Source organism: Rhineura floridana, chromosome 6, assembly GCF_030035675.1.
Source record: "Rhineura floridana isolate rRhiFlo1 chromosome 6, rRhiFlo1.hap2, whole genome shotgun sequence".
Taxonomy (NCBI): domain Eukaryota; kingdom Metazoa; phylum Chordata; class Lepidosauria; order Squamata; family Rhineuridae; genus Rhineura; species Rhineura floridana.
This window is the reverse complement of record NC_084485.1, coordinates 73541228-73567924: the sequence shown is the minus strand read 5'-3', so window position 1 is coordinate 73567924 and position 26697 is coordinate 73541228. Positions and strand designations below refer to the sequence as shown.

The window sequence follows — 26697 nt, the reverse complement described above, 5'->3', positions numbered from 1 at the left end:
TCAGTCCATAGTTCTTCTGGTTCTTCTGGTTCTCCATAGTTCTTCTGGTTCTTCTGGTTCTCCATAGTTCTTCTGGTTTAAAGCCTCAAACCTGTTTCTTATTTGATCTTTATATTCTTCTGGGATGTTATTTAAATCATATTTTGGCATTATGATTGCTTTGTTGTTCTTCTTTAGCTTTACTCTGATTTTTTTATATGACCAGTTCATGATCTGTACCACAGTCTGCTCCAGGTCTTGTTTTCGCAGGAAGTATGGAACTTCTCCATCTTCTGCTCCCAATTATATAATCAATTTGATTCCTATATTGACCATTTGGTGATGTCCACGTGTACAGTCGTCTTTTCGGTTGCTCAAAAAATGTGTTGGCAAGAAACAAATTATTGGCTTCACAGAATGCAATAAGTCTTCCTCCTGCTTCATTTCTGTCACCTAAGCCCCATTTCCTAGTTCTTCTCTGTTCCCTACTTTTGCATTCCAGTCCCCCATGATTATCAGCACATCTTGTTTTCGTGTGTGATCAATATCTTCCTGTACTTCTGCATAAAATCTCTCCAATTCCTCTCCTTTTGCATTTGCCATTGGAGTGTAGATTTGGATGATGGTTATGTTAACAGGTTTCCCATTAAATCTCAGTGATATCACTCGCTTAGACCTTGTGTTATAGCTTTTAATTGTTTTTGCTACATCACTTCTCACTATTAAAGCAACCCCATTTCTTCATTTATTATTTCCTGCATAAAATATTTTGTAGTTGCCTGACTGAAAATGTCTTATTCACGTACATTTTAATTCACTTACGCCAAGTATTGTAACGTTGATACGTTCCATTTCTTGCTTGACAATTTCTAACTTGTGGCCTGGTTCATGCTTCTCACATTCTATGTTCCTATTGCGTGCGTCATACAACTCTGGACTCTCCTTTCACATTTGTGCGCATCAGCCTCTGGGCTTCCTCTGGGCTTCCTTTCGGCTTTGTCCCAGCTGCATCATTAGTCAGAGTGCTACCCGTACTTGTCCATTGTTCTTCCCCAGTAGCTCAGTGAGTGCCTTCTGCCCTGGGGGTCTCATCTTCCAGCACTATCTCATGTTGCATTTTGGATACTCTGTTCATAGGGCTTTCATGGTAAGAGGTATTCAGAGGTGGTTTACCATTGCCTTCCTCTGAGTTTAGATGCACTGGCTGCCCATTTGCTACTGGGCCAAGTTCAAGGTTCTAGTTTTGGTGTACAAAGCCCTATACAGCTCGGGACCAGGATACCTGAAAGACCGTCTTATCCCTTATATACCCAGTTGATTACTGCGCTCTGTAGGTGAGGGCCTCCTGCAGATACTGTCTTATCAGGAGGTTCGTTCTGCACAATATAGGAAATGGACCTTTAGTGTGGCAGCACCTACCCTGTGGAATACCCTCCCTTTGAATATTAGGCAGGCGCCATCTCTGCTATCTTTTCAGCACCTTTTGAAGACTTTCCTCTTTCAACAAGCCTTTTAGATTGAGACCTATCCCAGTCTGGGTCTGTGTTAGAATTGCTTAATATGTTTTTTAAATAATGTTTTTAACCCTTTTGAACTTTTTAAAATGTTTTTAATGCTGTTTTGTTTTAATGTATTTTAAGATCTGTTTTTATGATGTTTTAAAATGTTTTTAGAGCTTTGTTTGCCGCCCTGGCCTCCTGCTGGGAAGAAGGGCGGGATACAAATTAAATAATAAATAAATTAATAAATAAATAATCTTAGTCTGGTGTTTCAGCTTTGACCATTCCACCTTGGGTGCCCCTGCTAGGAGTCTAGCCTCCTGACACCATTGCTCTCAGCTTCTTCAACACTCTGAAACCCTCTTGCCACAGTAAGGTGTGCATCCTAGAGGGGGATGCTAATATCTAGCTGAGGAATAATTTATTTATCTATTATTTTATTTACATCCTGCCCTTCCTCCCAGCAGGAGCCCAGGGCAGCAAACAAAAGCACTAAAAACACTATAAAAGATCATAAAAACATACATTAAAATACATTAAAACAAAACAACTTTAAAAACATTTTTTAAAAACCTTTGAAGACTTTTTTTAAAAAAAGGTTTAAAAACATATTAAAAAGCAATTCCAGCACAGACACAGACTGGGATAAGGTCTCAACTTAAAAGGCTTGTTGAAAGAGGAAGGTCTTCAGTAGGCACCGAAAAGATAACAGAGATGGCACCTGTCTAATATTTAAGGGTAGGAAGCTTCACAGGGTAGGTGCCATCGCACTAAAGGTCTGTTTCCTATGTTGTGCAAAACAGACCTGCTGATAAGATGGTATATGCAGGAGGCCCTCACCTGCAGAGTGCAGTGATCGACTGGGTATATAAAGGGTAAGATGGTCTTTCAGGTATCCAGGTCCCAAGCTGTATAGGGCTTTGTACACCACAACTAGAACCTTGAACTTGGCCCGGTAATAAATGGGCAGCCAGTGCAATTCTTTCAGCAGCAGGGTGACATGTTGGCGATACCCGGCCCCAGTAAGCAGTCTCACCGCTGCATTTTGCACCACCTGCAGCTTCTGGACCAACCTCAACGGCAGCCCCACATAGAGCACATTGCAGTAATCCAGCCTGGAGGTTAGCAGTGTGTGGACAACAGTGGTCAGGCTATCCTGGTCCAGAAACGGCTGCAGCTGTCTTACCAGCCAAAGCTGGTATTAATCAATATAATGGCATGTAAGGGTGAGCAAATCTCCCAATGCACTCTTCCTGTTGCTGGCTTTGACCTTTTGGCTCTCTCTAGATTTAGATCTGTTTTGATGTCACAGTTGTCCCAGCCATGAAACCTTTTTTTAGAAAGAGCTTCTTTTTCAAGCTCTTCCTCAAAAGTTGGAGAATTTCACTTCTCACCTGGTGAATATTTGGCAAAATATCCTCCCCAACTTCACCATCTGTGAATTTTGGGCACAATCATGGATCCAGTTTTAATATTGTTTAATATTATTTTAATATTATTGTAGGAAGAAAATCAGGTTGGCCCTTTTTCCTTCCAGTCTTCCTCTCTCAGTCTGTTGCTTCCTTCATTGGCTTATGTGAACTAACAACAGAGTTTTATTCAACAATAAGTGAGCTGAAATTTCTTGGGAAATAATATATATATATAAGACAGTTTTGAAAGCAACAAACAGAACTTCACTCAAGCTTGCTCTGGATCCCTATAAGGATTCCATTAATCACCTAAAATTATATATGAACATAATTGTGATTAACCAAACAGAGGTTTTTATTGTATTAACAAAATGTTTCAGCTTCCGCCTTCATCAGCTGCTAACATACAAATGCTGTTACCAAGGTGGCAGTTATAGAGCTTTGAGGATGGAATGCTCAGAGGGGCTTCATTTGCAGAAGCTAAGTAGTGGTGGTACTGTCCTCCAGGTTCAGGCCATGTGGTGTCAATGTGTCCAGAGAGTATATCCAAAAATTCTCCCTTTTAGACAATACTGCTGGATCAATACTGGCGTGTAGACCGCAAGGTGTTTTGCCTGCCTGGTGCGAAGGTTGCGGATATCGCCCGTCGTTTAGATAGTTTGGTAGACAGTGCTGGGAAGGAGTCAGTGGTCGTGGTGCACATTGGCACCAACGACATGGGGAAATGCAGCCGTGAGGTCCTGGAAGCAAAATTTAGGTTGCTAGGTAGGATGCTGAAAGCCAGGACCTCCAAGGTGGCTTTCTCTGAAATGCTACCGGTTCCACGCGCAGGACCAGCCAGACAGGACCAGCTTCGCAGTCTCAATGCGTGGATGAGACGATGGTGTCAGGTGGAAGGGTTTGGATTTGTTAGGCACTGGGGAACATTTTGGGACAAGCCGGGCCTGTAAAAAAGGGACGGGCTCCACTTGAACCAGAATGGAACCAGACTGCTGGCACTTAAAATTAAAAAGGTGGCAGAGCAGCTTTTAAACTGACTGAGGGGGGAAACCCGACAGGAGCTGAGAAAGGTCCAGTTCGGAATAAACCTCCCCCCTGGGATAAAAACCAAAGAAATGATGAAATTTTAAAAGGGGTAGGCCTAGAAGTAGGCATTGTGAGAGCAGGGGCACAGGATATAAATTCAGAAGAGCAAAATTACCACAGGCCTAACCACAAGTGCCAAAGACACTTGAAGAGAGACACTGCTTACAAGTGCCTGTACGCTAATGCTAGGAGCCTGCGAACCAAGATGGGAGAACTGGAGTGCTTGGTCTTAGAGGAGAGCATTGATATAGTGAGCATAACGGAGACCTGGTGGAATGGAGAAAACCAGTGGGATACGGTTATCCCTGGATATAAACTATATCGGAAGGACAGGGAAGGACATATTGGTGGCGGAGTCGCTCTATACGTGAAAGAAGGCATTGAATCCAGCAAGCTCGAAACCCCAAAAGAGGCGGACTCCTCCACAGAATCGTTGTGGGTGGTGATACCATGCCCCAGGAGGGACTTAATACTGGGAACGATCTATCGTCCCCCTGATCAAAATGCTCAGGGAGACCTTGAGATGAGATATGAAATTGAGGAAGCATCCAAACTAGGAAATGTGGTAGTAATGGGTGACTTCAACTACCCGGACATAGACTGGCTGCATATGTGTTCCAGTCATGACAAAGAAGCAAAGTTTCTAGATATTCTAAATGACTATTCCCTAGACCAGTTGGTCATGGAACCGACCAGAGGGACGGCAACCCTGGACTTAATCCTCAGTGGGGACCGGGACCTGGTGCAAGATGTAAGTGTTGTTGAACCGATTGGGAGCAGTGACCACAGTGCTATTAAATTAAACATACATGTAAATGGCCAATTGCCAAGAAAATCCAACACGGTCACATTTGACTTCAAAAGAGGAAACTTCACAAAAATGAGGGGATTGGTAAAAAGAAAGCTGAAAAACAAAGTCCAGAGGGTCACATCACTCGAAAATGCTTGGAAGTTGTTTAAAAACACTATATTAGAAGCTCAACTGGAGTGCATACCGCAGATCAGAAAAGGTACCGCCAGGGCCAAGAAGATGCCAGCATGGTTAACGAGCAAAGTCAAGGAAGCTCTTAGAGGCAAAAAGTCTTCCTTCAAAAAATGGAAGTCTTGTCCGAATGAAGAAAATAAAGAAGAACAAAAACTCTGGCAAAAGAAATGCAAGAAGACAATAAGGGATGCTAAAAAAGAATTTGAGGAGCACATTGCTAAGAACATAAAAACCAACAACAAAAAATTCTATAAATACATTCAAAGCAGGAGACCATCTAGGGAGACGATTGGACCCTTGGATGATAAGGGAGTCAAAGGTGTACTAAAGAACGATAAGGAGATTGCAGAGAAGCTAAATGAATTCTTTGCATCTGTCTTCACAGTGGAAGATATAGGGCAGATCCCTGAACCTGAACTAACATTTGCAGGAAGGGATTCTGAGGAACTGAGACAAATAGTGGTAACGAGAGAGGAAGTTCTAAGCTTAATGAACAATATAAAAACTGACAAATCACCGGGCCCGGATGGCATTCACCCGAGAGTTCTCAAAGAACTCAGATGTGAAATTGCTGATCTGCTAACTAAAATATGTAACTTGTCCCTCGGGTCCTCCTCCGTGCCTGAGGACTGGAAAGTGGCAAATGTAACGCCAATCTTCAAAAAGGGATCCAGAGGGGATCCTGGAGATTACAGGCCAGTTAGCTTAACTTCTGTCCCTGGAAAACTGGTAGAAAGTATTATTAAAGCTAGATTAACTAAGCACATAGAAGAACAAGCCTTGCTGAAGCAGAGCCAGCATGGTTTCTGCAAGGGAAAGTCCTGTCTCAGTAACCTATTAGAATTCTTTGAGAGTGTCAACAAGCATATAGATAGAGGTGATCCAGTGGACATAGTGTACTTAGACTTTCAAAAAGCGTTTGACAAGGTACCTCACCAAAGGCTTCTGAGGAAGCTTAGCAGTCATGGAATAAGAGGAGAGGTCCTCTTGTGGATAAGGAATTGGTTAAGAAGCAGAAAGCAGAGAGTAGGAATAAACGGACAGTTCTCCCAATGGAGGGCTGTAGAAAGTGGAGTCCCTCAAGGATCGGTATTGGGACCTGTACTTTTCAACTTGTTCATTAATGTCCTAGAATTAGGAGTGAGCAGTGAAGTGGCCAAGTTTGCTGATGACACTAAATTGTTCAGGGTTGTTAAAACAAAAAGGGATTGCGAAGAGCTCCAAAAAGACCTCTCCAAACTGAGTGAATGGGCAGAAAAATGGCAAATGCAATTCAATATAAACAAGTGTAAAATTATGCATATTGGAGCAAAAAATCTTAATTTCACATATACGCTCATGGGGTCTGAACTGGCGGTGACCGACCAGGAGAGAGACCTCGGGGTTGTAGTGGACAGCACAATGAAAATGTCGACCCAGTGTGCGGCAGCTGTGAAAAAGGCAAATTCCATGCTAGCGATAATTAGGAAAGGTATTGAAAATAAAACAGCTGATATCATAATGCCGTTGTATAAATCTATGGTGCGGCCACATTTGGAATACTGTGTACAGTTCTGGTCGCCTCATCTCAAAAAGGATATTATAGAGTTGGAAAAGGTTCAGAAGAGGGCAACCAGAATGATCAAGGGGATGGAGCGACTCCCTTACGAGGAAAGGTTGCAGCATTTGTGGCTTTTTAGTTTAGAGAAAAGGCGGGTCAGAGGAGACATGATAGAAGTGTATAAAATTATGCATGGCATTGAGAAAGTGGATAGAGAAAAGTTTTTCTCCCTCTCTCATAATACTAGAACTCGTGGACATTCAAAGAAGCTGAATGTTGGAAGATTCAGGACAGACAAAAGGAAGTACTTCTTTACTCAGCGCATAGTTAAACTATGGAATTTGCTCCCACAAGATGCAGTAATGGCCACCAGCTTGGATGGCTTTAAAAGAAGATTAGACAAATTCATGGAGGACAGGGCTATCAATGGCTACTAGCCATGATGGCTGTGCTCTGCCACCCTAGTCAGAGGCAGCATGCTTCTGCAAACCAGTTGCCGGAAGCCTCAGGTGGGGAGAGTGTTCTTGCACTCGGGTCCTGCTTGCGGGCTTCCCCCAGGCACCTGGTTGGCCACTGTGAGAACAGGATGCTGGACTAGATGGGCCACTGGCCTGATCCAGCAGGCTCTTCTTATGTTCTTATGTTCTTATCTGCTGGCATCTCTATCGCTGTAATCTCTATCCATTACATAATATATATATATATAAGCTGAGCTCCTCCTGAACTGTTAGAGATTTTCAGTGCTCCTCATGAGATTATTCAATGAAACACCCCCTCTTCCAATTTTGCCATCCACAAATAGAATTTTGTACGGCAATTTTCACTTAGCCTTATACGTGCACCCATTTTCTTGACAAGTGCAGAACATCTTTTCCTCTAGGTGAATAAGCAATGGTTAGAAACTGGCTGACATGAGAAGGAAAGAGGAAATATCTTGGGCTGGAAATATGTACTTCTGTGGCTCAGCAAGAGAATTGTTGTTAGAATGGTATGGAATGTATGCCAGGTATGGATCCAAAGAAGTTAGATGCTTGCCAATATTTAGATTATGCAAGGTAAAAAAGGTTGAGGAGCAGCACAGGAAGAAACTATGAGGATGGGACAATAAGATGGGCTAGAATGCAATATTGACAAGTAGGGATGGGGGAGAAATTTTGTTCAGTTTTCATTAAAGGTGAACCTACCTAATCTACGCTTTCCAAAACAGTATGTGAAAAAGCGCAGCCATCCTTCAAAATTTGCACCTCTTTGAATTTGTAATGCAGTTTTCCTGCTAAGTAATTTGTACAAAAATGCATTTACTATGGTAAAATTTGCATTAAAATGCACGTAATGAAAATAACATACAAAATGCATTATATTAGGATATACATGCTTTGCAAAAAAGTGTGTATTCGGAGAAATGTGCACTAAAATGCTGATGAATTTTCATGAGGATTTTAAAAACAACACAGACTGATGTGGAAATGTGCAGAACTGAATTTAAGACTAGAAAAATGAGAAACCAAAATTGACAGATTTGCCCATCCCTATTGACAAGGAAGAGTTTGGCACATCTGTCTAACTGGTCCATGACAATTTCTCATGTTTTACCCCTAATTCTATTTTGTTTCCACATTAATCTGCATTTTTTTTAAAAAAAAATCATATTTAAATGTGCGCTGCATAGGCATCACAATATTGGAGAAGTATAAAATTTCATGGACAGGTAAGTTCCAATCTTCGTATTAAGCCAAGAGGCTTAAAACGATCAGGCCATTTTGCATAGGAATGTTAGAAGATCCAGTGTCTCAGCCATATCTATATGAAGCAACTTCACAAGGGATAGAGTTTACTGTGAACGTCTCCCACTGCTCCCATTAATTTCACTGAGGTTCACATAGAATAAATTTTCGGTGGACTGCACCCATTAACAGGCTCAGCATCAATGAAGATATCCAGGTGGTATTTGAACACCATTTAGTAGAAGGAGTTGACCTTTGAAGAAACTTCAAGGGAAGATGTTATAAAGGTATTGAGAAAAATATGGCCATTTCTAAAGTATTGATATATACCACATACACCAAACAGAAGACTATCATTTTCACTGTACACATAACTTGGCTGGTTTCAATTAAGCATGCACTATAAGATGAAAGGAAAGGTTGCTCAAAGCAAAGGAAACCTTTTAAAAAAATTTCTAAAAGACTTGGAGAAGTACTTATAATAATTAGTCAGGCGGTGGGAGAAGACAGATGATAGTCAGAAATGATGCAGCCACACTTACAAAACAGCTATAGGAAACCCTTCTGAAACTGAGACCCATTTATCTAAGTGTTGGGATGGGAGCCTCACCCTTCTACAGTTCTAGCCCTAAGAGCATTCCAAAACTTGAAAAGAGAACATGCATCTGTATGAAAAATGCATGAAGAGTGGCATTGGGACACTGAGGAACAAACCAAAGCAAAGTTACAAAGTCTTCAATAAACAGTTAATTTTAAAAAACCACCCACCCAGAAAAAGAATGCAACAAGGGACACTGGAGCAGAGTAATCTGTGTGGCCAGCACTTTATTTATTCATTTTTAATACATTTATATCTTGCTTTTCTCTCATCATAGATGGTATTCCAGGAGTCTCCAATCCAGGCATTGACTAGACACAAACATGCTTCAGCAGGTGGTTGCAGATTTGTTTATTTGGAACTTTACATACTGCCTTTTGCCAAAAGGCTGCTGGGTGGTTTACAACAAGAAAACAATGTAATAACCATACATTACAAAAACTTACCAAAATTATTTCAATAGATCTAATAATAAAATCAGCAACATCCTAAACTATGCATTAATAAATACAGTCATAGTTTTCTTCATCTGAAAACCTGCCAGAAGAATTAGGTCCGGAAAACAATTGGCAACTAATGAAGTTGTTTTAAAAGGGGAGTTATATGCACTTAGCTTGCCACTCCCATAAGCACTCTGGCCACCACATTTTTCAATAGTTGCAATTTCTGGATCATCTTCAAGGGCAACCCTGGGCTCCTACTGGGAGGAAGGGCAAGATATAAAATAAATAAACTTCATGTAGGTCCAACCTGGATGTACCAGAGCATGGGTGACTACAGCCAAATTATGCCTATCCAGGAAAGCCTATAGTTGGTGCACTACACCAAACTGGTCATAGACGGTCCCAGATACTGAGGCTACCCAGCCCTCAAGAGACAACGATGGTTCAAGGACCACTCCCAATCTATGGACCTGCCCTTCAATGGGAGGGCGTTCTGCCAATTCCCAGACATGGGAACTGTCCACCCACAGCACCTCCATCTTCTCTGGATTCCTTTTGGGTGGGAGGGAGGGAGGGAGGGATAGCCAACATCCAGCCTATTACCACCTCCAGACACCAATTTAGGACCTGCACAGTCTCTCCTGGTATAGATGGAACAGAGCTGGTCACCATCAGCATATGGATAACAGTTTGAGCCAGATCCCCTGATGACTGCTCGCAATGGGCATCACATAGATGTCAAACAGCATGGGCAATAAAAGTGAGCCCTACGGGACTCTATAAGATAATCCCTGTGGGGCCAACAAGTCACCTGGTACTATCTTTTGAATCACCCTCGGAGAAAGGAAAAGAACCACTGCAAAGCAGGGTGCCCAGCTCCCAAATGTCCTCAGGCAGTTCAGTTGGATACCATGGTCCATGTTATTAAAAGCCACTGAAAGGTCAAGGGAAATCACCAGGGGTGCCTCCCAACAAAGGTCATCAACTAGAGTGACCAAGACCATTTTGGTCACCAAACCAGGCCTGAAGCCAGACTGAAATGTGTCTAGATCAGGGGTGAGGAACCTTTTTGATTCCAACAGCCAGATCCTTATAGGGATCAGCCTGGTGGGCCGAACTTGAATCAGGAGCTGTGATTGCATGTACAAGCAGCTGGTCATGCATAAGCTTTGACAGGGCAGACAGCCACACCAGTGTGTGGATATGCCGGTGACAGTGTTAGTGGTGCACCTAATGCCAGAGGCAGGGTCAGCCATTCATTTCTATTCCTTGGTCATCGCACAGAGCAACCTTTAGGTGGTTAACCCATGAAGGGGCTTCTAATAGGAGAAAAATATGACTTTACAGTTCATGGGAAATAAAGGCAAATCTCCACTCTTCACCCCACTGTTCAAAACCCTGAAAAGCAATATTGTTGCAAACTGCTAGACATACCTCTAACAGATGCCCTCTTAGGCAGGATGGTGACAGATCCCTCAGCCACCTCTTCTAGATCTCTCACTGGAGCAATTTTGGAGCCCCAGCTGTCAGAGCCCATCCAGATGAAGTGTCCAGTCTGATTGGCCCTCTTTGCTGCCATCAACACATTTCTGCAGAGAGAGTGAAGCACCAGTTTATGAAATCACCTTGACCTTTATGTTCAGGTTAATGCAAGGGTTACAACAAACGAACAACAGTGCAGTGACCCCACTGTATATACTGTTGGAAGTGGGGCAAGAGCAACTCCTGTTTGGGTTCTTTTGTTTGTGTTCCAGAAGGAAAATAGAGTTAGGGTCCTCCAGCAGGCTAGGCTTGCCTAACTTTACCTGTGCTGTTCTCTACCTAACTTCATTCTGTTGTATACTTAGGGAAGCTGACCTGCCCTTCTTTCCTTTTTCTTCTTTGACTATCTGAGGAAAGAGGAGACATCTTTGTCTTTGCTCTCTCTCCTGAGTCATGAGGGCAATACCCAAGTCTGGGCATTGTGCCTCCAACACAGGTAGAACTAGGTATGCCTTTCCTATGTATTTCTACTATGTATTTCTATAAAGTAGCTTTTCTCATTTCACTAAATCTTAAGTCTCAGTGATCTAAATGCAGGGTAAAAGCCTGCTTCTAAGGTATATACACACACTGGCCCACACAGCTCAGACCGCTGTATCACTCTGCATATATATTTCCATAACAAAGGGTTATGGCTGCCCAGTAAGATAAATTGAATTGCGAATTGTGCCTGAAAGCTGAAAAGGCTGAGTACTGTGTGTGATTTACAAAAAGTGATCAAAAGGGGACTAGGGCAGAGCTTGGAAAAGTTACTTTTTTGAACTACAACTCCCATCAGCCCCAGCCAGCATGGCCACTGGATTGGGCTGATGGGCGTTGTAGTTCAAAAAAGTAACTTTTCCAAGCTCTGGACTAGGGTAGAGAAAGAAAAGCAGAACAAAAGATAGGAAACCATGGCTGAAGAATCAACACTTAAGACAAGCATCCCAAGGCTGGAGAAGGACAATTATGTGATTTGGAGTCTCCAAATGATGGCACTTTTGGAAGGGGAGAATCTGCATGGAGTCCTAACTGATCCTGAACCCTCAGCAGCGTATGAAGCAGCCACTGCCTCCTGGAAGCATAAGCATGCCAAAGTGAAGTCTCTTCTTATTTTTGCTTTATCAGATGAGGCACTAAATGTTTGCATGGGCTGTAGGAATGTGAAGGAAATATGGGAAAGGCTTAGAGAAAATCTAAAAATCATGGAATAGTTCTCTATAAGTCGCTGTACACACTGAAACAGTCTAGCGATCTGAATGAACAGCAGGAGAGATTTACAAGTTTGCTCTGAGAATCAGAAAGATGTGGTAGATTGTTGGATGAGGGTTTACAAAAAGGTCATACTCCTGGCCTTTCTTAATCAATGCCATTATATCACGGCTTCCATATTTCAACAGACAGATCAGAATATGGATCAGATTATGTCATATTTGAAAGATCAGGACTATAAAGAGAGACAGGAACAAGCTCTGTCTAAAAAAGCAAATTTTACTGTGGGCAGAAACAGCAACCAAAAACAGGATAGAAAGATGAGTCATGCCCTGAAGCCACAGCAGGGCACAGACAAACAAAGGAAGAATTGATTAAATGCAATGCTTTAAATCACCTTCAAAGAGATTGTCATAGAAGGGAGACAGGAGAAAGAGTTGATTTTAAACAAAAACAAGCTGAAAGAAAAACGCATAGCCAAACTAAAGTGAAGCATTCCAGTTATCATGTATTTGATGGAAAGAATGATTATTATAAAACCAGAATTTGTTTAAGAATTTTAGACCCCATACACAGAATGTAATTACTGCATCAAGAGATGTCTCCATTCTCAAGGAATATGCTTGGTGGAGCTACTTGCAAAGCATCAGAGAGCTTGAACTGAAAAATTATCTTTAAATGCTGGAACAAATAGGCAATTTAATAAGTGCCACTAAAATAATGGAGCTTGGAGGTGAACTGCATTTATATGAAAACATTTGCCAAGGTTTAGATGAAGGAGAAGTATGTTGTACTGCAAAATTGAAAAATGGACTTTTGCATTTGGAATATTTTGAAACTATGCATGCATATACACCCAAAGAAACCTGTGATTCGGGATGTTTACATGTTAGGCATCGAAGAATGGGACATGCCAGCTTAGCCAGAATCAATGCTCTAGAGAAGAAAAATTTGGCTAGAGGCATTAAAATTGGACAATGTAAATCTACAGAAAAATGTGAATGTTGTGTAAAGACAAAAAGTGTGAAACCAAAATTTCCTAAGAAAAGTGAAAGGAAAACTACAAAATCTCAGGATTAATTCACACAGAACTTTGTGGATCCATTAGAAAGAGATCGCAGGGTGGAAATTTATACATGCTTACTTTCATAGATGATTACTCAAGGTATACTACAATGTACCTACTGAGAGAGAAAAGCCAAGTGCTTCAAAAACTGAAGGATTATGTCAGAATTGTGTCCAACAAATTTGGCAGAGAGCCACAAATTATAAGATCTGACAATGGAGGAGAATTTGTGTCCAGGGCTATGCAAGACTTTCTACGTGAGGAAGGCATAGAGCACCAGACTACTGTTGTTTATACTTCAGAACAAAATGGGGTCACGGAATGCATCTTGGACAGATGATTTGTTCCTTGTTGGAAGATGCACAGTTACCACAGAAATACTGGGGGGAAGCAGCAGTTACTGCCACCTATCTGCAGAACTGACTTCTGGCAGCTGCAACCAACAAAACACCTTTCAAGCTATGGCACGATTGGACACCAAATGTGTCTCACCTTTGTGTATTTGGCTGCAAGGGCTTTGTGCACATCCCAAAACAAAAGAGGTCAAATTTGACAACACTGCCAAGGAAGGAATATTCATTGGATATTCTTCAATGCAGAAGGATAACGAGTCATAGATCTCAACACTGGCAAAGTTGGAGTATACAGAGCTGTCCACTTTGATGATGTGCACATCAACCAGAAGGGGCACCACACCAAATAGATGACAGAGAAATGGAAGAACAAACTGAGCTATTCTTCCACTACAGAAAGGATCACAGTAATACCCCAGCAGAGGAAGGCAAGGAGTCTGAGCCAGAAGAGGCATCAGAGCCAGAAGGGGCAGCCGAAGCGCCAGCACCCAGATGCTCTGAATGCACCAACAAAGTTGTACCACCAGACAGATTTGTTTACCTCGTGAGAGATGAACTTCCAGAGCCAGAGGCCTGGAAAGAGATTGAAGCCTTACCCAAAACTGAAGAGAGGTGGAGGCAGGCAGCCAAGGAAGAGCTGGAAGTTCTACACAAGAATAAAACTTGGACACTGACCAAGCTTCCTCAAGGAAGAAAAGCTATAGGCTGTAAGTGGATAAAAGCTGGATGCTGAAGGAAATGTTGAGAGATACAAGGCAAGACTAGTAACCAAAGGATACTCTCAAAAGTATAGATAGGACTACTATCAAATATTTGCCCCTGTAGTCAAACACACTACTATCAGAACTCTTCTGAATGTTCCTGCTAACAAGAAAATGCAGGTGGAGCACATGGATGTAAAAACAGCATTCTTGCATGGAAAAATAGAAGAGGAAATCTACATGCAACAGCCACCAGGGTTTGAAGTTCCAGGGAAAGAAACCCTAGTGTGTAAACTTCAAAAAGTCATCTATGGACTTAAACAGGCTGCCAGAGCCTGGAATGAGAAGCTGAGCAAAATGCTCTTCAAAGAAGGCTTTGTATGAGGCAGAGCAGAGCCATGTCTGTACAGCAAATTCAGGAACAACAGATGGGCTTACTGATTTATGTTGATGATCGACTGTTGGCTAATCAAGACCCACTGGACAAGCAACAACTAGTGAATCATCTCAACAAGGAGGCTGAACTAAAGTGCCTAGGTGATGTCTCTCACTACCTTGGGATACAAATTGAAAGAGAAGATGATGGATCCTTCTTGCTGAGTCAAACACAAAAGATCCAACATCTTCTTGAGAGTCTAGGACTGAAGAATGCACATCCAGCACTTACTCTAATGGAAGTAGGATACCTGAAACCGGACCACCACAAACAACCATGGGAAGACCATGAAAGCTACAGACAAGCCATTGGGAAACTTCTGTATATCAGCACTGTTACCAGGCCAGATGTGGTGGTAGGAATGGGATATTTGTGCAGAAAAACCAGTTTGCCAACCAAGGAGGACTGGGAAGCAATCAAGAGAGTGGTAAAATATCTGAAGGGCACTGCAACCATGAAACTGAAGCTAGCAGCTACCCAAGATCCCAAACTAGTGGGATACGCAGATGCTGATTGAGCTGAAGACACTACAGATCGAAAATCTACCAGTGGAAACATCTTCTACTGTGGAAATTCAGTGATCAGTTGGGCAAGTAAGAAATGAGACTGTAGCACTCTGTTCCACAGAAGCAGAGTATGTGTCAACTTCTGAAGCAAGCAGACAGTTGACATGGCTACTTGAACTGTTCAAAGATTTAGGCATCTCTATTCCTGGGCCTGTCATGATGCATGAAGACAACCAAGGATGCATCAGACTCATGGAGTCAGAAGGGGTGAGTTCACGAACCAAGTATAAAGATGTGAAGCACCATTTAATTAGAGATACCTACCGCAGAGGACTACTGAAGATGGAGTTTTGTCCAACGGAAGACATGACTGCAGACGCTCTTACGGAGTTGGGCAAAGTCAGATACTGCAAGCTATGAGACAAGATGAGCCTTGTGGGCTGAACCAAACACTCGTTGAGAAGGGGTGTTGGAAGTGGGACAAAAGCAACTCCTGTTTGGGTTCTATTGTTTGTATTCCAGAAGGAAGATATAGTTAGGGTCCTCCAGCAGGCTAGGCTTGTTCCTTAATTTTAACATATGCCGAAATACTGGCTGAGTTACTATTTGGTGGTCCTCAGGGTTCTAGGAAGAAGAGGAAGAACCTCATTGCCAGGTATGGCTGGGAAAGACACCTGTCTAACATCCTGGAGAGCCTCTGCTAGTTCATGTACACAAATACTGGGTTAGATGGATCAATGGCCTGACTCAGTTTCCTGTATACCTATATTCCTATGCTCTCCTGATGAAAAAGAAAGAGGGGAAAAGCAGCTCCATGTGCATGCCTTAGACAGGAACTCCAGAAGTGCAGATGGCAGGACAAAGGGAAACAGAGATCCTGCTCCAACATCAGCCAAAGGGAGATGAGGAATGATAATGCAAAACACATGACTGTGGCAGTCAAGGCTGATTGATGTTCTATAATGTTTAATTTGATCAGTTACCAGTTCTTAGATTTCTTTTTTATTACAATGTACATATGATTTGATAAACTTATTTCAACAATACCAAATGTGACAGCTTATAGCAGCCTTTCCCAACCAGTGTGCCTCCAGATGTTGTTGGACCACAATTCCCATCAGCCTCAGCCACTGGCAATGCTGGCTGAGGCTGATGGGAGTTGTGGTCCAACAACATCTGGAGGCACACTAGTTGGGAAAGGCTGGCTTATAGTGTTACTATTTGCAAATTAAATAAGCTGATGTAAAAATACACCTGACAGGTGAGCAGCATTCATGACACCCTGAGAGCCTTGAGCCCCGTTACCCACCCACCTTAAAAACACTTCTGGGTCTCTGGCCTTAAGTAAAAATAGCACAGGGTCATTAAAGAAGAGGATAGGGTTGAAATCAATGATGAGTGTACAACACCTGAGCTGGTATCAAAGAAAAGAATAGGATGTTCAGCTGATCAATTGAGATGTCAATAGCAAGATTAATTTAAAAAACAAGGGAGTAGTGACAGCAAGACTGAATTACAGACAAGCCAGGGTCCTAAGGGAAAGGCAAGTATTTTTGGAAAGCCACGGAAAACAGGGATGTGGGGAGAGAAATTGAATCAGATAACGGGAAAGAGCAAATGTGGTAGTAGTCTGGATAAAAGACAAGAGAGATCATGGCAGTTATTGTGTAGTGAACCTAGCTCCAATCTCACCTCAACTCTTCTTACCACAGCCTCAATTATTTCTATTACAGCAGCACCTCAAAAAATCACTATATTGTGTTGTGACACTTAATAAAAGCTATTCATTGGCCTAACAAACCTACAGTGTGTGGGTGGAAGATAGAACTGAGGCAAGGAAATGGGCTGGAATTGCTCAAGGTCACCCACCAGGGCAATATCAGAGCTAGAAACTGAAATGGTCAAGTGTGAGGCGAGCCTTCTATCTTCTATGTCATACAATTGTTGGAAAGATCAGAAGGAAAAACATTTGGAAGAGTGAGAGTGTCGTGGTTAATTAAAGCATTACTAGGTAAGTCCTGTGTACTGCTTTGGCTCTCTGCTGAGAATACTTCTTTGTTGTTGTTTTCACTGGAGCTTCTCATATAGGCTTGGTGTAGGAATTAGTCTCATTGGTCTTCTTGTTTTGGAAGTCTTTAAGGGTCACTTGATTCATTCTGGGACTTTTCTCCCTCAGTGCATGAGCTTTTTGAATCAGAAAAAAAAAAGAAATTTTCCAGCTGTCAGCACAAGCTCTAGGGAAAACACCAATATGCTATGAAATTTGTGATGAAATTGTAACCACTTGAAGCAAGATGTGAAGAAACAAACATTAGCAGTGAGGAGACACTTAAGGCTGCTTCATACATTACAGTTCTCTACATGGATATTAATCATGTATATTGTGGTACAGAAGGGGAGGCATGAGAACTTTTCAAGCCGCAAGAATACAGATGATAAGTACAGTGGGTTAAAACAATATGTGGTCATTTGTATATGGAGCTGGTTCAGCAAAGATAGAGATGGACAAATTGATCTATTTCTAGTCTGTATCACTTTTCAAATGTGTTAACTCATAAGACTGTTCCACTGTATTTCCACATTAATCTGCATTTCAAAAAATTACATCGGCATGAAATTAATTTAATAGTATTTAAATGCATATTTTGAATGTATTTCTCTCAAATTTCTTAATGTAGTTTATCGCAAAATAAGAGTTATTAAACACAATTGATGCATTTTTTAGCTGAGAACTGCACTGCAACATTCAGAGAATTATGAAATCTGATTGACAGCTCATTGGTCCAGGAAGTGCAGATCAGGTCAGTTTGTTATTGAAATTCACCACGATTTAATTTGGGGAGAGAACATTGTGAGAACAGGTTGCAGGACTAGATGGACATTGAGTTTGGTACAGTAGGGCTCTGCTGTTCTTAAATTTGTCAAGCATCCCTAACTGAAGCACTTGACAGCTGCCAAGACAAGGCAGTAATTTTGCCAGCATTAAAATGAGGTTCAATGGGTTGCTCAGATGACAGTCTCACAGAATTGAGCAACCTGGATGTCCTCTGCCAGTCATTCCCAAAAGCATTACTCTCTCTCTCTCTCTCTCTCTCTCAGGAAACTTCCCCATATGGTGTAAATCAGCACCTCTCCACTAAAGACAATAGATCAGACAACAAAGATCAGCATTTTTCATTGGGTTATACTGCTTACACTTCAAGAGAATGTGCCATTGTTTCATTGTATTGCACTGATTTTTTATCCCATCATTCCTCCAAGAAGCTCAGGGTGGTATACATGCCACTCCTTTTTATCCTCACAGCAGCCCTGCAAAGTAGGTTGGGCTTAGAGAGAGAGATTGGCTCACAATTGCCCATTGAGCTATGGGGGGGATTTGGATCTGAGGCAAGGAGCAGCGACACAAATACTTGAGATGCTTTAAATCACATAAGAGCATGCCTGCTAATAAAAGGTTGCCAGCTGATCTGGGAACGATGAGCTCCTTTCCTGTGAATGAGTTCTAGAGAGGGGCCCCCTTCAGACTGTCAATATTTTGTGGGGGAAATTAGGTTTAGGTTTCCACAGCTGAAGTGGATTAAAGTGCTCCATCACCCTGGTACAACAAATTTAAAAAAGAACTTTTTGCAATTAGGAAAGTGACAGTGAAATGCACTCAAATGTGTGAGACGACTGAATGATTAATGGAAAGACATGTAACCACTGTGCAAGCAAACAAACATGGAACAGCCTCTGCATAAGCTTTGTGCAAGCAATTCAGGATGAATGCTCAATAATCAGGTCATCTGGAGGAGCCCAAGATCTCTTTCAGACCACACACAGTCCACTGTGTGTGACACTTTTCTGCCCTACCTATTTTTTTCCACAGCAGGTGCAACATGAGCCCAGAGAAGGGGAATCAGGAAAGGCAAGAAGATGGAAGACTCCAGTTCTCTCCCTAGCCCAGATTCCACATACAAACTACACCCACCTTTAGCACTGCAGCTTGGGCAGAATCAAAAGGGGAGGGCTCCAGTCTGGTTCTGGAGAGAAGAATCAACAAAAACAATAGGAGCAGCCTCCATGCTGTCCTCTCTTATGCTGGGCCAGGAGCAGGTGGAGGACTGTTTCATAAATTTTGAAGAAAATAGCAGTGTGAACTTACACCTTCCGATGACCCTGTCTTGACAACTGCAGCTACATTATTTAGGGCCATGAGAAAGAGGGAAGCCTTGAAAACCAAGCATGAAAATCAATGTGAGATGGAAAGTATATGCAGGTTGAAGAATCATGAAAGCTCTAATGATCTGGATTGGGTAATATCCAGAACACACACACATACATAGGGATAATCCCTGAGAGACGCATCTGGCTCAGTAGTAAACACCAGCCTATCCCTGCATGACAAGTTTTCCAGATGCGTATAAGCTACTGCCAACAGGGTGCAATTCTCTAGCTTACAAACTGTTTTCAGATAGGTAAATGTTTACAAATCTCTGTTTAATGGTGCTTGCCATTTACACTGAAAGGCAAATCTCTGATTTTGCTGGAAGTAAATGAGTGTAAATGTCTGGGTTTCAGACTTATCTATTAGTCAGCCTCCCAGGAACTTAGACTGTTTGCATATTTGATGTAAACTGATTGAAAATGTAAGTTTACTTGTATTTGCATAATGTTTGCTGATAAATAAATTAGACTTTTGCAAAATCAGGTGTAACTCAGCCACTGTAAATTGCTAGGCTCAAAATAACAAATCGAAACAGTAGTGTTGTGGATTCTCAGTTTTTTTTGTGTGTGTTGCATTAACAGTCCCACTTATTCTACTGGAATGGACCATATTTTGTTTTCCAGTGACTAATGTGAATCATGCAATCTAAACCTTTGTATGACTGCAAGAAAATCTGATGAGATCAGGCATCAGAATCTCTTACAAAACATTACAACTTTTGGGGAAAGTATGAAAGGAGGAGTTTCAAAATTATATTTTTGAACTACCAATAGAACTTTTAAAGTCTTCCACACAAACAGACAGATTATATTAAAACTTTAAATAACAGCAGTGTCATCCTCTTACACATAAGGTACATTTGATTCTCAAATTCTGAGTCATTTTGACATGTTTTATAGTATCAAAAGTGATAGAAGGGTTTCTCCACATTGGAGCAGGAACTTGCTTGGAATCCACATTTCTTCATTCAGATGTGACCTCATTAGTTCACACATTTACAGTTCAAGATCAAATCTGCTTGTCTGCATCAATTCCAGTATCTGTTCTCTTTTGTCTTTACTCCCACCTTCCAATCTGTTGATTCAAATGCAATATTTTGCATAAATGGGGTATGTACAGAGCAATCAGCTGAATACTGCAAGCACATTTTTTAAAAATTGTGTCCACCAGGAATTGCACAATAGCACACATCTGGGAATTCCCAATTCAATACAAGCTTCCGTGCATGCAGACTTTACTTTATGTTTAATCCTAAAATGACAGGCATTTTCCGTTCCAAAGCAGGAACATGCTTGTGAGAGAAATCAATATAGTAACCTACAGTGAAATCTAAAGGGGAAAAAATGAAGCAGGAAGAAGTGGAGAAATCATTGTTTTTCAGTTTTCCAGTATTACAGAAATGTGACTGTTTTTTAAAAAAACAAAAACAAAACTAAGGCTACAGAGCTTGCAAGAAATAGGCACCACCACTGCTAGAACAGAATTGGTGTTAGGGGAATGTAGGGGGTGTGGAAAGAGGAGTTTTTTCTGCTAGGAAAAAATTGAGGCAATGTGTGGCCCTATCTAGAAGTGCCAGCAGATGCACATCAACCTACATAGCTGCAAAAGATAAATACTGTTGACTTCAGTGCTGTGCTGAAACCTGTCCTGAACCTGAAACCTGTTGTGTACCATTACCACACCCAAGAGAATGTCGCCCAAAGTTTCTCTCCCTTTTGATAATTTTAAATGCAATGTCTTTTCTCATTAATAGAGAAGGGTTGAAAAAACCAAGAAGACATTTTCAGCACAGCACTAGCTGATTTATCCCATATCCCACTGTATAATAACCAAGCTAACATGTAGGTGTGTTGAGGATCCTGACAGGATAAAGAATGGGGATGCAAAACTTGGAGGGCACAGTGACATGGTCATATTGCCTACCTTGCTCATTAACAACAAGGACACTATATTCTTTTTTCTGTGTGAATTCATTCTCATAATTTGTGAAGCACACTCATGTTCTGTGACATATCAAGAAGCAGTGACAAAGCAACTCTCCTTGGGGCTTTCTGTTCCTTTTGCCTTCCTCTCTGGGTCTTTCCCCTTCTTTCACACCTACACATTCTTTTTCTCTGTCCTTCCCACACAGTCTTTCATAACAGACCATTACCCTCTTACTTGATATCATCTTCATTAGCAAAAATGATGACGGCTCGTGCATGGGATGTTTCCAGGAGGCGCCGAATGATCTTATCAAACTCTCCTGCTTTGGGCTCTCGGGGGATCTTCACTGATTGTGCCACACACACGCTCCCTGCAGTTAGACAAAATGGCACCATTAGAGAACCTTTTGAATGAAAAAAACCAACTAATCCAAAGCCTGGGACTCCTGCTACAGACCTTATGGGTGGACAGAAGAAAGCCAACCAGGGCACATTCTGCCAATCACTTTTTCATGCACCTTTATCTACTTGTTTGTACATGGATGAAACTGTGACTCAAATATAGGAGGAGATATGGAATCAAGTTATGGACATTAAGGAACATGCAGGTGTGAGCAAATCACAACACCAATTTTTACCTGGACTGTACATGACTGGATGCAACATAAAGGCTACATGGAATGGCATGGATGCAATCCTTAAAAAGGGGGCTACATAAAGATTTCTTCTAACACAGTAATGACCTATAATTGCTCTGGAGGCTAATTTAGGCCTGAATTGTTTCACACATATAGGCACATCATCTGATTTCTCTACCCCTGATTACTATACAACTGACTAAAATTACCCTGTAGGTAAAAAAAATCGGCTGGTTAGTTCAACCCAATATGTGAAATCCACGCTCTACCTCTTATTGCCCCCTTAGGGTTACCAGGTCACAATGCTGCAGACAATAGAAGCCACAACTGGCAGAAGTCAACTTCTGTGAAAATCTGAAAGTTACAGAAAAGATTGTGAAAATCTATAGCTGCCCCCTTTGCACATGAATCACATGTAGGGCCATTACACATAACAAGAGGAATTAGGAACACACCCCTGCCACCATCCTTGTGGTTGCACAGCCGCTTGGCCCCCCAAATGCCTACATCTTAAGCATAGGTGTCTGCAAGAGAAAGCCTATGAGTGTAGATCTCTACACACATAGGCTTTTAACACAAGCTGGAACCCTGGTTATATAGGGTTCAATCTTACATGGAAAGCTGATGTGCATAAAGATCTGTGCCCATAGATCTTTCTTTTGCAGAGATCCACATACCTAATGCATGCATGTCAGGCATGAAGCTGAGGAGACCCTTTCTACACAAAACCTCCCTTCATGCAATTCATGTGTAAAGGGGATTTATAGATTTTGATTCTAGACCTAGCAATACTATGCCCCTTTGACTCCTTGCCTCCCACTCTCAGTTCCCTGTTTCTTCTGTTTCCCCCCCACCAGTGTCCTCTTGCATTCTTTGTGTTCCTGGTTCTCAGTCTATTGCCTACTGTGTTTCCTTCAGCCACCTTGTCTCTAGGCTTCCTGACACTTACCCAGCAGAGTCGTAGAGTTGCCCTCCCAACACCAGCATTGCCATAGCTTGCCTAGATGGAGCTGGCCAAGGTTAGGGCTGCAGGGATTCACTGACAAAGCCAATCAGTCAACACTAACTGGCAGCAGCTCTCCAGGAGATGGAAGGTTTGAAAGTGGGCCCTTCTGCATGCCAAACATGTGCTCTACCACTGAGCTACAGGCCTTCTCCAGCAAGTCTTGTATCACTCCTATCTTATTATTTTATATGGATTTCTATAGAAAGATGTAAGCTAATCATGGGAACAAAACAGTAGTATATTATATATTATTATTATTATTATTTATTTATTTATTTATTTATTATGGTTTATTTCTATGCCGCCTTTTGGCCGAAAGGCCCTCAAGGCGGCTTACAAAAAATAAACACAAATATAGAAATACATATCAATCAAAACAGTAGAATTTACAAAAATTAAACAACAAGGTAATGACATTATTAAAAAGCAACAACTTTCAGTGATAATACAATAAGATCCAAGCCTACAGAGGCCGGAGGGGTCTTGATCCTTAAGTGGCTTCCTCAGTCTTCAGCCTTCCTTCTCCAATTCTCTCTTCCATGAGAGCAGCCATTTTTTATTTCCAGGGAGGCTTCGGTTTGCATGAGCTGGTAACTCTTGTTACCCTGGCAGACGATGACCCAGACAAATCCTTAGAACATGGTCTGGATACATAACCCAGGGAGGCCACTGAGCGTCAGTGATCCTGCTCCATATTTGTCCTTGGTTTGATGACAGGTGGCTGGACTCTATCAGAAGCACTATATGGACAGTTAAGAGACTGGGAATATGACCTTCCCAGCAGGTCCTGGCTGTCACCGCTGTCTGAACAGTTCTCAGGATGTTTCCAAAAAGAGTTTTATCTTCTGCTTTGAGCTCCAAATGCATCTTTCCTTTGGGCGTGTAGAGCTTCCCAACGAAAGGCTCTTGGCGGTGTCTCCTGTGGGTGAGGGGAACGGTTGGGCTGATCTCTGGCAGTGGAAGGTGGAGTCCAAAGCAAAGGGCAAAGCTTAGCCACACGCCCTTTCACCACCCAGGAAGCTGCCTCTTCTTGTCCCTCTAGCTTTGACCCAAACAGGGTCTCGTCGCAATAGGACAGGGTATGACTTTTCAGCCTGTATTTATTCCTCTTTCTCGGAGTGCTGGCTGATGGAGCAGCTTGTAAGGGGCTGGCATATGGCTCCCATCATGCTGTCCGTGGGCTCCACAACAGAGGTCTCTGGGACCTGCCTTTATTATCCACCCATGGTGGGTCGAACTCCGCTGCTGCATCCTGGAGTCCTGTGCAGTTGCCAAAGAGCGACTCATCCAGGTAGGAGGCTTTGGCCTTGACCCTGTAACCTCCTCTCCTACTGCGCTGGAACTGGCGGGGTAGAATGCCCAGCTCTGCTGCAGCCTTCATGGATCCAAAGGAGCCCTGTGGCAGCAAGCACTGCCGTCCAAGATGCTTTATGATCTGCTCCAGAATTTTCCCAGTGATTGACATCCCTGGGAATTACTGATACATGCAGTATTTATTTTACTGGTGGAAAAATGCATGGTGAAAAGTTTTTCTTTTAGCTATCTTCCTCTAAAGTACCTGGCAGTGTTTCCTGTCAGAGATGTGATGTAGCAAAAGATGTGTCTATGGTCAACTTTACTGCAGTCTTTCCTGGATTAGTTTGACCTCTGGACCACAGCAATTAGAACCTTTAAACCTGACCACTGAACCAACTCCTGGGGGTCTGTAGAAGCAGCTAATTAAAAATAATTTCTGAAAAACAAGACAGGAAACCAAATGGAAAACTTGATGCGAAATTGCTCTGGCTTGCTGTGACTTAACCCTCAACATCTGCTTGCTACGGCCTCTGCAAAAATACCATCCGCTTCTGCTCCATGTAAACTTTTGCAGTGACCAATCAGATTAAAAAGAAAAATGAGAGAAGAAAATATGAAATGTTTCAGCACCTTCTGGATATAATTGATGGTCTCAATTTGCATAAAAAATGACACAGCTACTGCTCACTTGCCACAAAAGGATCCCTATTTATGCAAAGGTCAGAATAATTAGCACAAGGCTGCTGCTACAGAGGCCTGCCCCCACGGTGCTCTTTACCTGGAGAAAGTGGGACTTTTTCTATGAGGAAGAAAGAGAGAGAGAGAATATAAGAAAATAATACCCACACACATACACAAGGCTCTAAATATAAAGCGGTCTCTGGTCTTTATTGATATTGATGACTGGTTACTGATGATGTCAATGAGCGCCTGTTGGGATATCAGCAACGCACATTAATATTTTATTTCTAAAAATGAATAGCGCCACAAATCCGGTTGTACTCTCTGATCTGCAAGCCCTTCCCAATTTCAGACTTGCAAGAGGAAGTTCTATACACATGGAAGAGCATTCTTACACTTACGAACATTTTACATATGTCAATACTAAGCCTTTGCTTTTCAAAACAAGATCCAGGGCTACACCCTAGCATAGATAAAGTCCTGCTTACAGTGAAACTGAGTGATATGGGACCAGGCCCATAAATTGCTGCACCAGAAGAATATTCCATCTTGCGATGTTGCCCCTGCTTTGCAACCGATCCCCAGACGCTGTGCCAGAGTGCTGGTGTGGGTTGACATCAACAACTTCCAAAACTCAGATCCTATTGTAGTATCGTGTGCCCCAGAAATAAATGGAAGGGGGTCTGTCATTCTCATTATTGATGGGAACAGTTTTGGACCGATCCATCACCAGATTGCCAGTGGAAGACATACCTGCTCAACAATGGACTCCTGAAGCCACTGAAAGAAAGAGCTTCAGCCACACAACTCACACACTCATAGTTTGATAACATTTCTTTACCTCAGGGGTCCCAAACTGGCAATGCTCAGAATCCCCCCCTCAAAAAAACCAGGCAAAACACCTACACCCCTTAAAAATCAAAACAGGCCAAAAAAAGCATTCTCCCTCTCAAACCAAACAATCTCATCAACAACTAATTTTAAAGATGATGACGATGACGACAATGACAATGGACAGGGGGCTTTTGGGACACCAAGGAGGGTTTCTGAGGGTGCTCTGATGTCCATGGGCACCACACTGGGGACCCCAGCTTTACACCTTCACATATGATTGTGAACAAGTAGGTCCCCCTTTTTCAATAATAACAACATTTGGGTCCCATCTTTCGACCTCTTACTCAACCATTGAGAATTGGAAGACCAGGAATACATTCAAGAAAATTAGCTGCATTTGGGTCATATTGCCCTACACAATCCTCAGTGCATATCATGATTACTTATCCTACTTTCTGACATATTAGAGCTTAACTCCAGTTTGGTGCAGTCACTATATCAGTCCCTCTGCCCAAACATCCTTTACCCAAATAAACACAAAAAAGAAATTCATCTTGTTAGTAAAATTGCCAGAGAATGAGCAGGGAAATGGTTTCTCTATGGCAGGAGGAACCCCTAGAGGTAAGAGGTTAATTGAGAGCAGCTCATGAATACCCATGAGTAATAACTATTTATTAGGCAAACATAAGATCTAAACTCTGGGATATTTTAATTATTTTCTAATGGTTGAAAGCTAAATCAGGGACAATAAACAGGAAAAGACAACAGCCCATCATCAAGGAGGCATCCTCTTCACCCCAGTTTTATCACACGATTGCCAATTGTATGAAATTAGAATTGTAGAGGGATCAGTTGTCAGAGAGCTTGATTAGCATCTAGCAAGCATCAATCCAAGCAAATTTATAATGATCACATGGATTCAGCTGACCCATTCAAACAGGTAGCTATAGCAAGACAATCTTATCACATGCAAGTTCCTTATTCGTTGCTAATAACTAGGTGCTTGTGATTAGGGACAGAGGAATCAATTGCAAACAGACTCTGAAGTA

General features: G+C 42.0%; 1 protein-coding gene and 1 pseudogene across 14 annotated transcripts in view; both read right to left on the bottom strand.

Annotated features, from left to right (window-relative positions):
• The window catches only part of GRM4 (glutamate metabotropic receptor 4), a 603968-nt gene that overhangs the window by 126966 nt on the left and 450305 nt on the right, over positions 1-26697 (bottom strand). For 13 of the 14 annotated variants that reach the window (XM_061632388.1, XM_061632386.1, XM_061632382.1 and 10 more), the window contains 2 exons: positions 21429-21564; positions 10701-10855 (listed from right to left, as the gene is read on the bottom strand). In XM_061632388.1, coding sequence (XP_061488372.1) covers positions 10701-10855; positions 21429-21564 — 291 coding nt within the window. Of the gene's footprint in view, positions 1-10700; positions 10856-21428; positions 21565-22100; positions 22162-26697 lie in introns of those variants that run through there. The other variant, XM_061632393.1, reaches the window with a different exon arrangement.
• Positions 23394-24218, bottom strand: LOC133387497 (RBPJ-interacting and tubulin-associated protein 1-like; annotated as a pseudogene).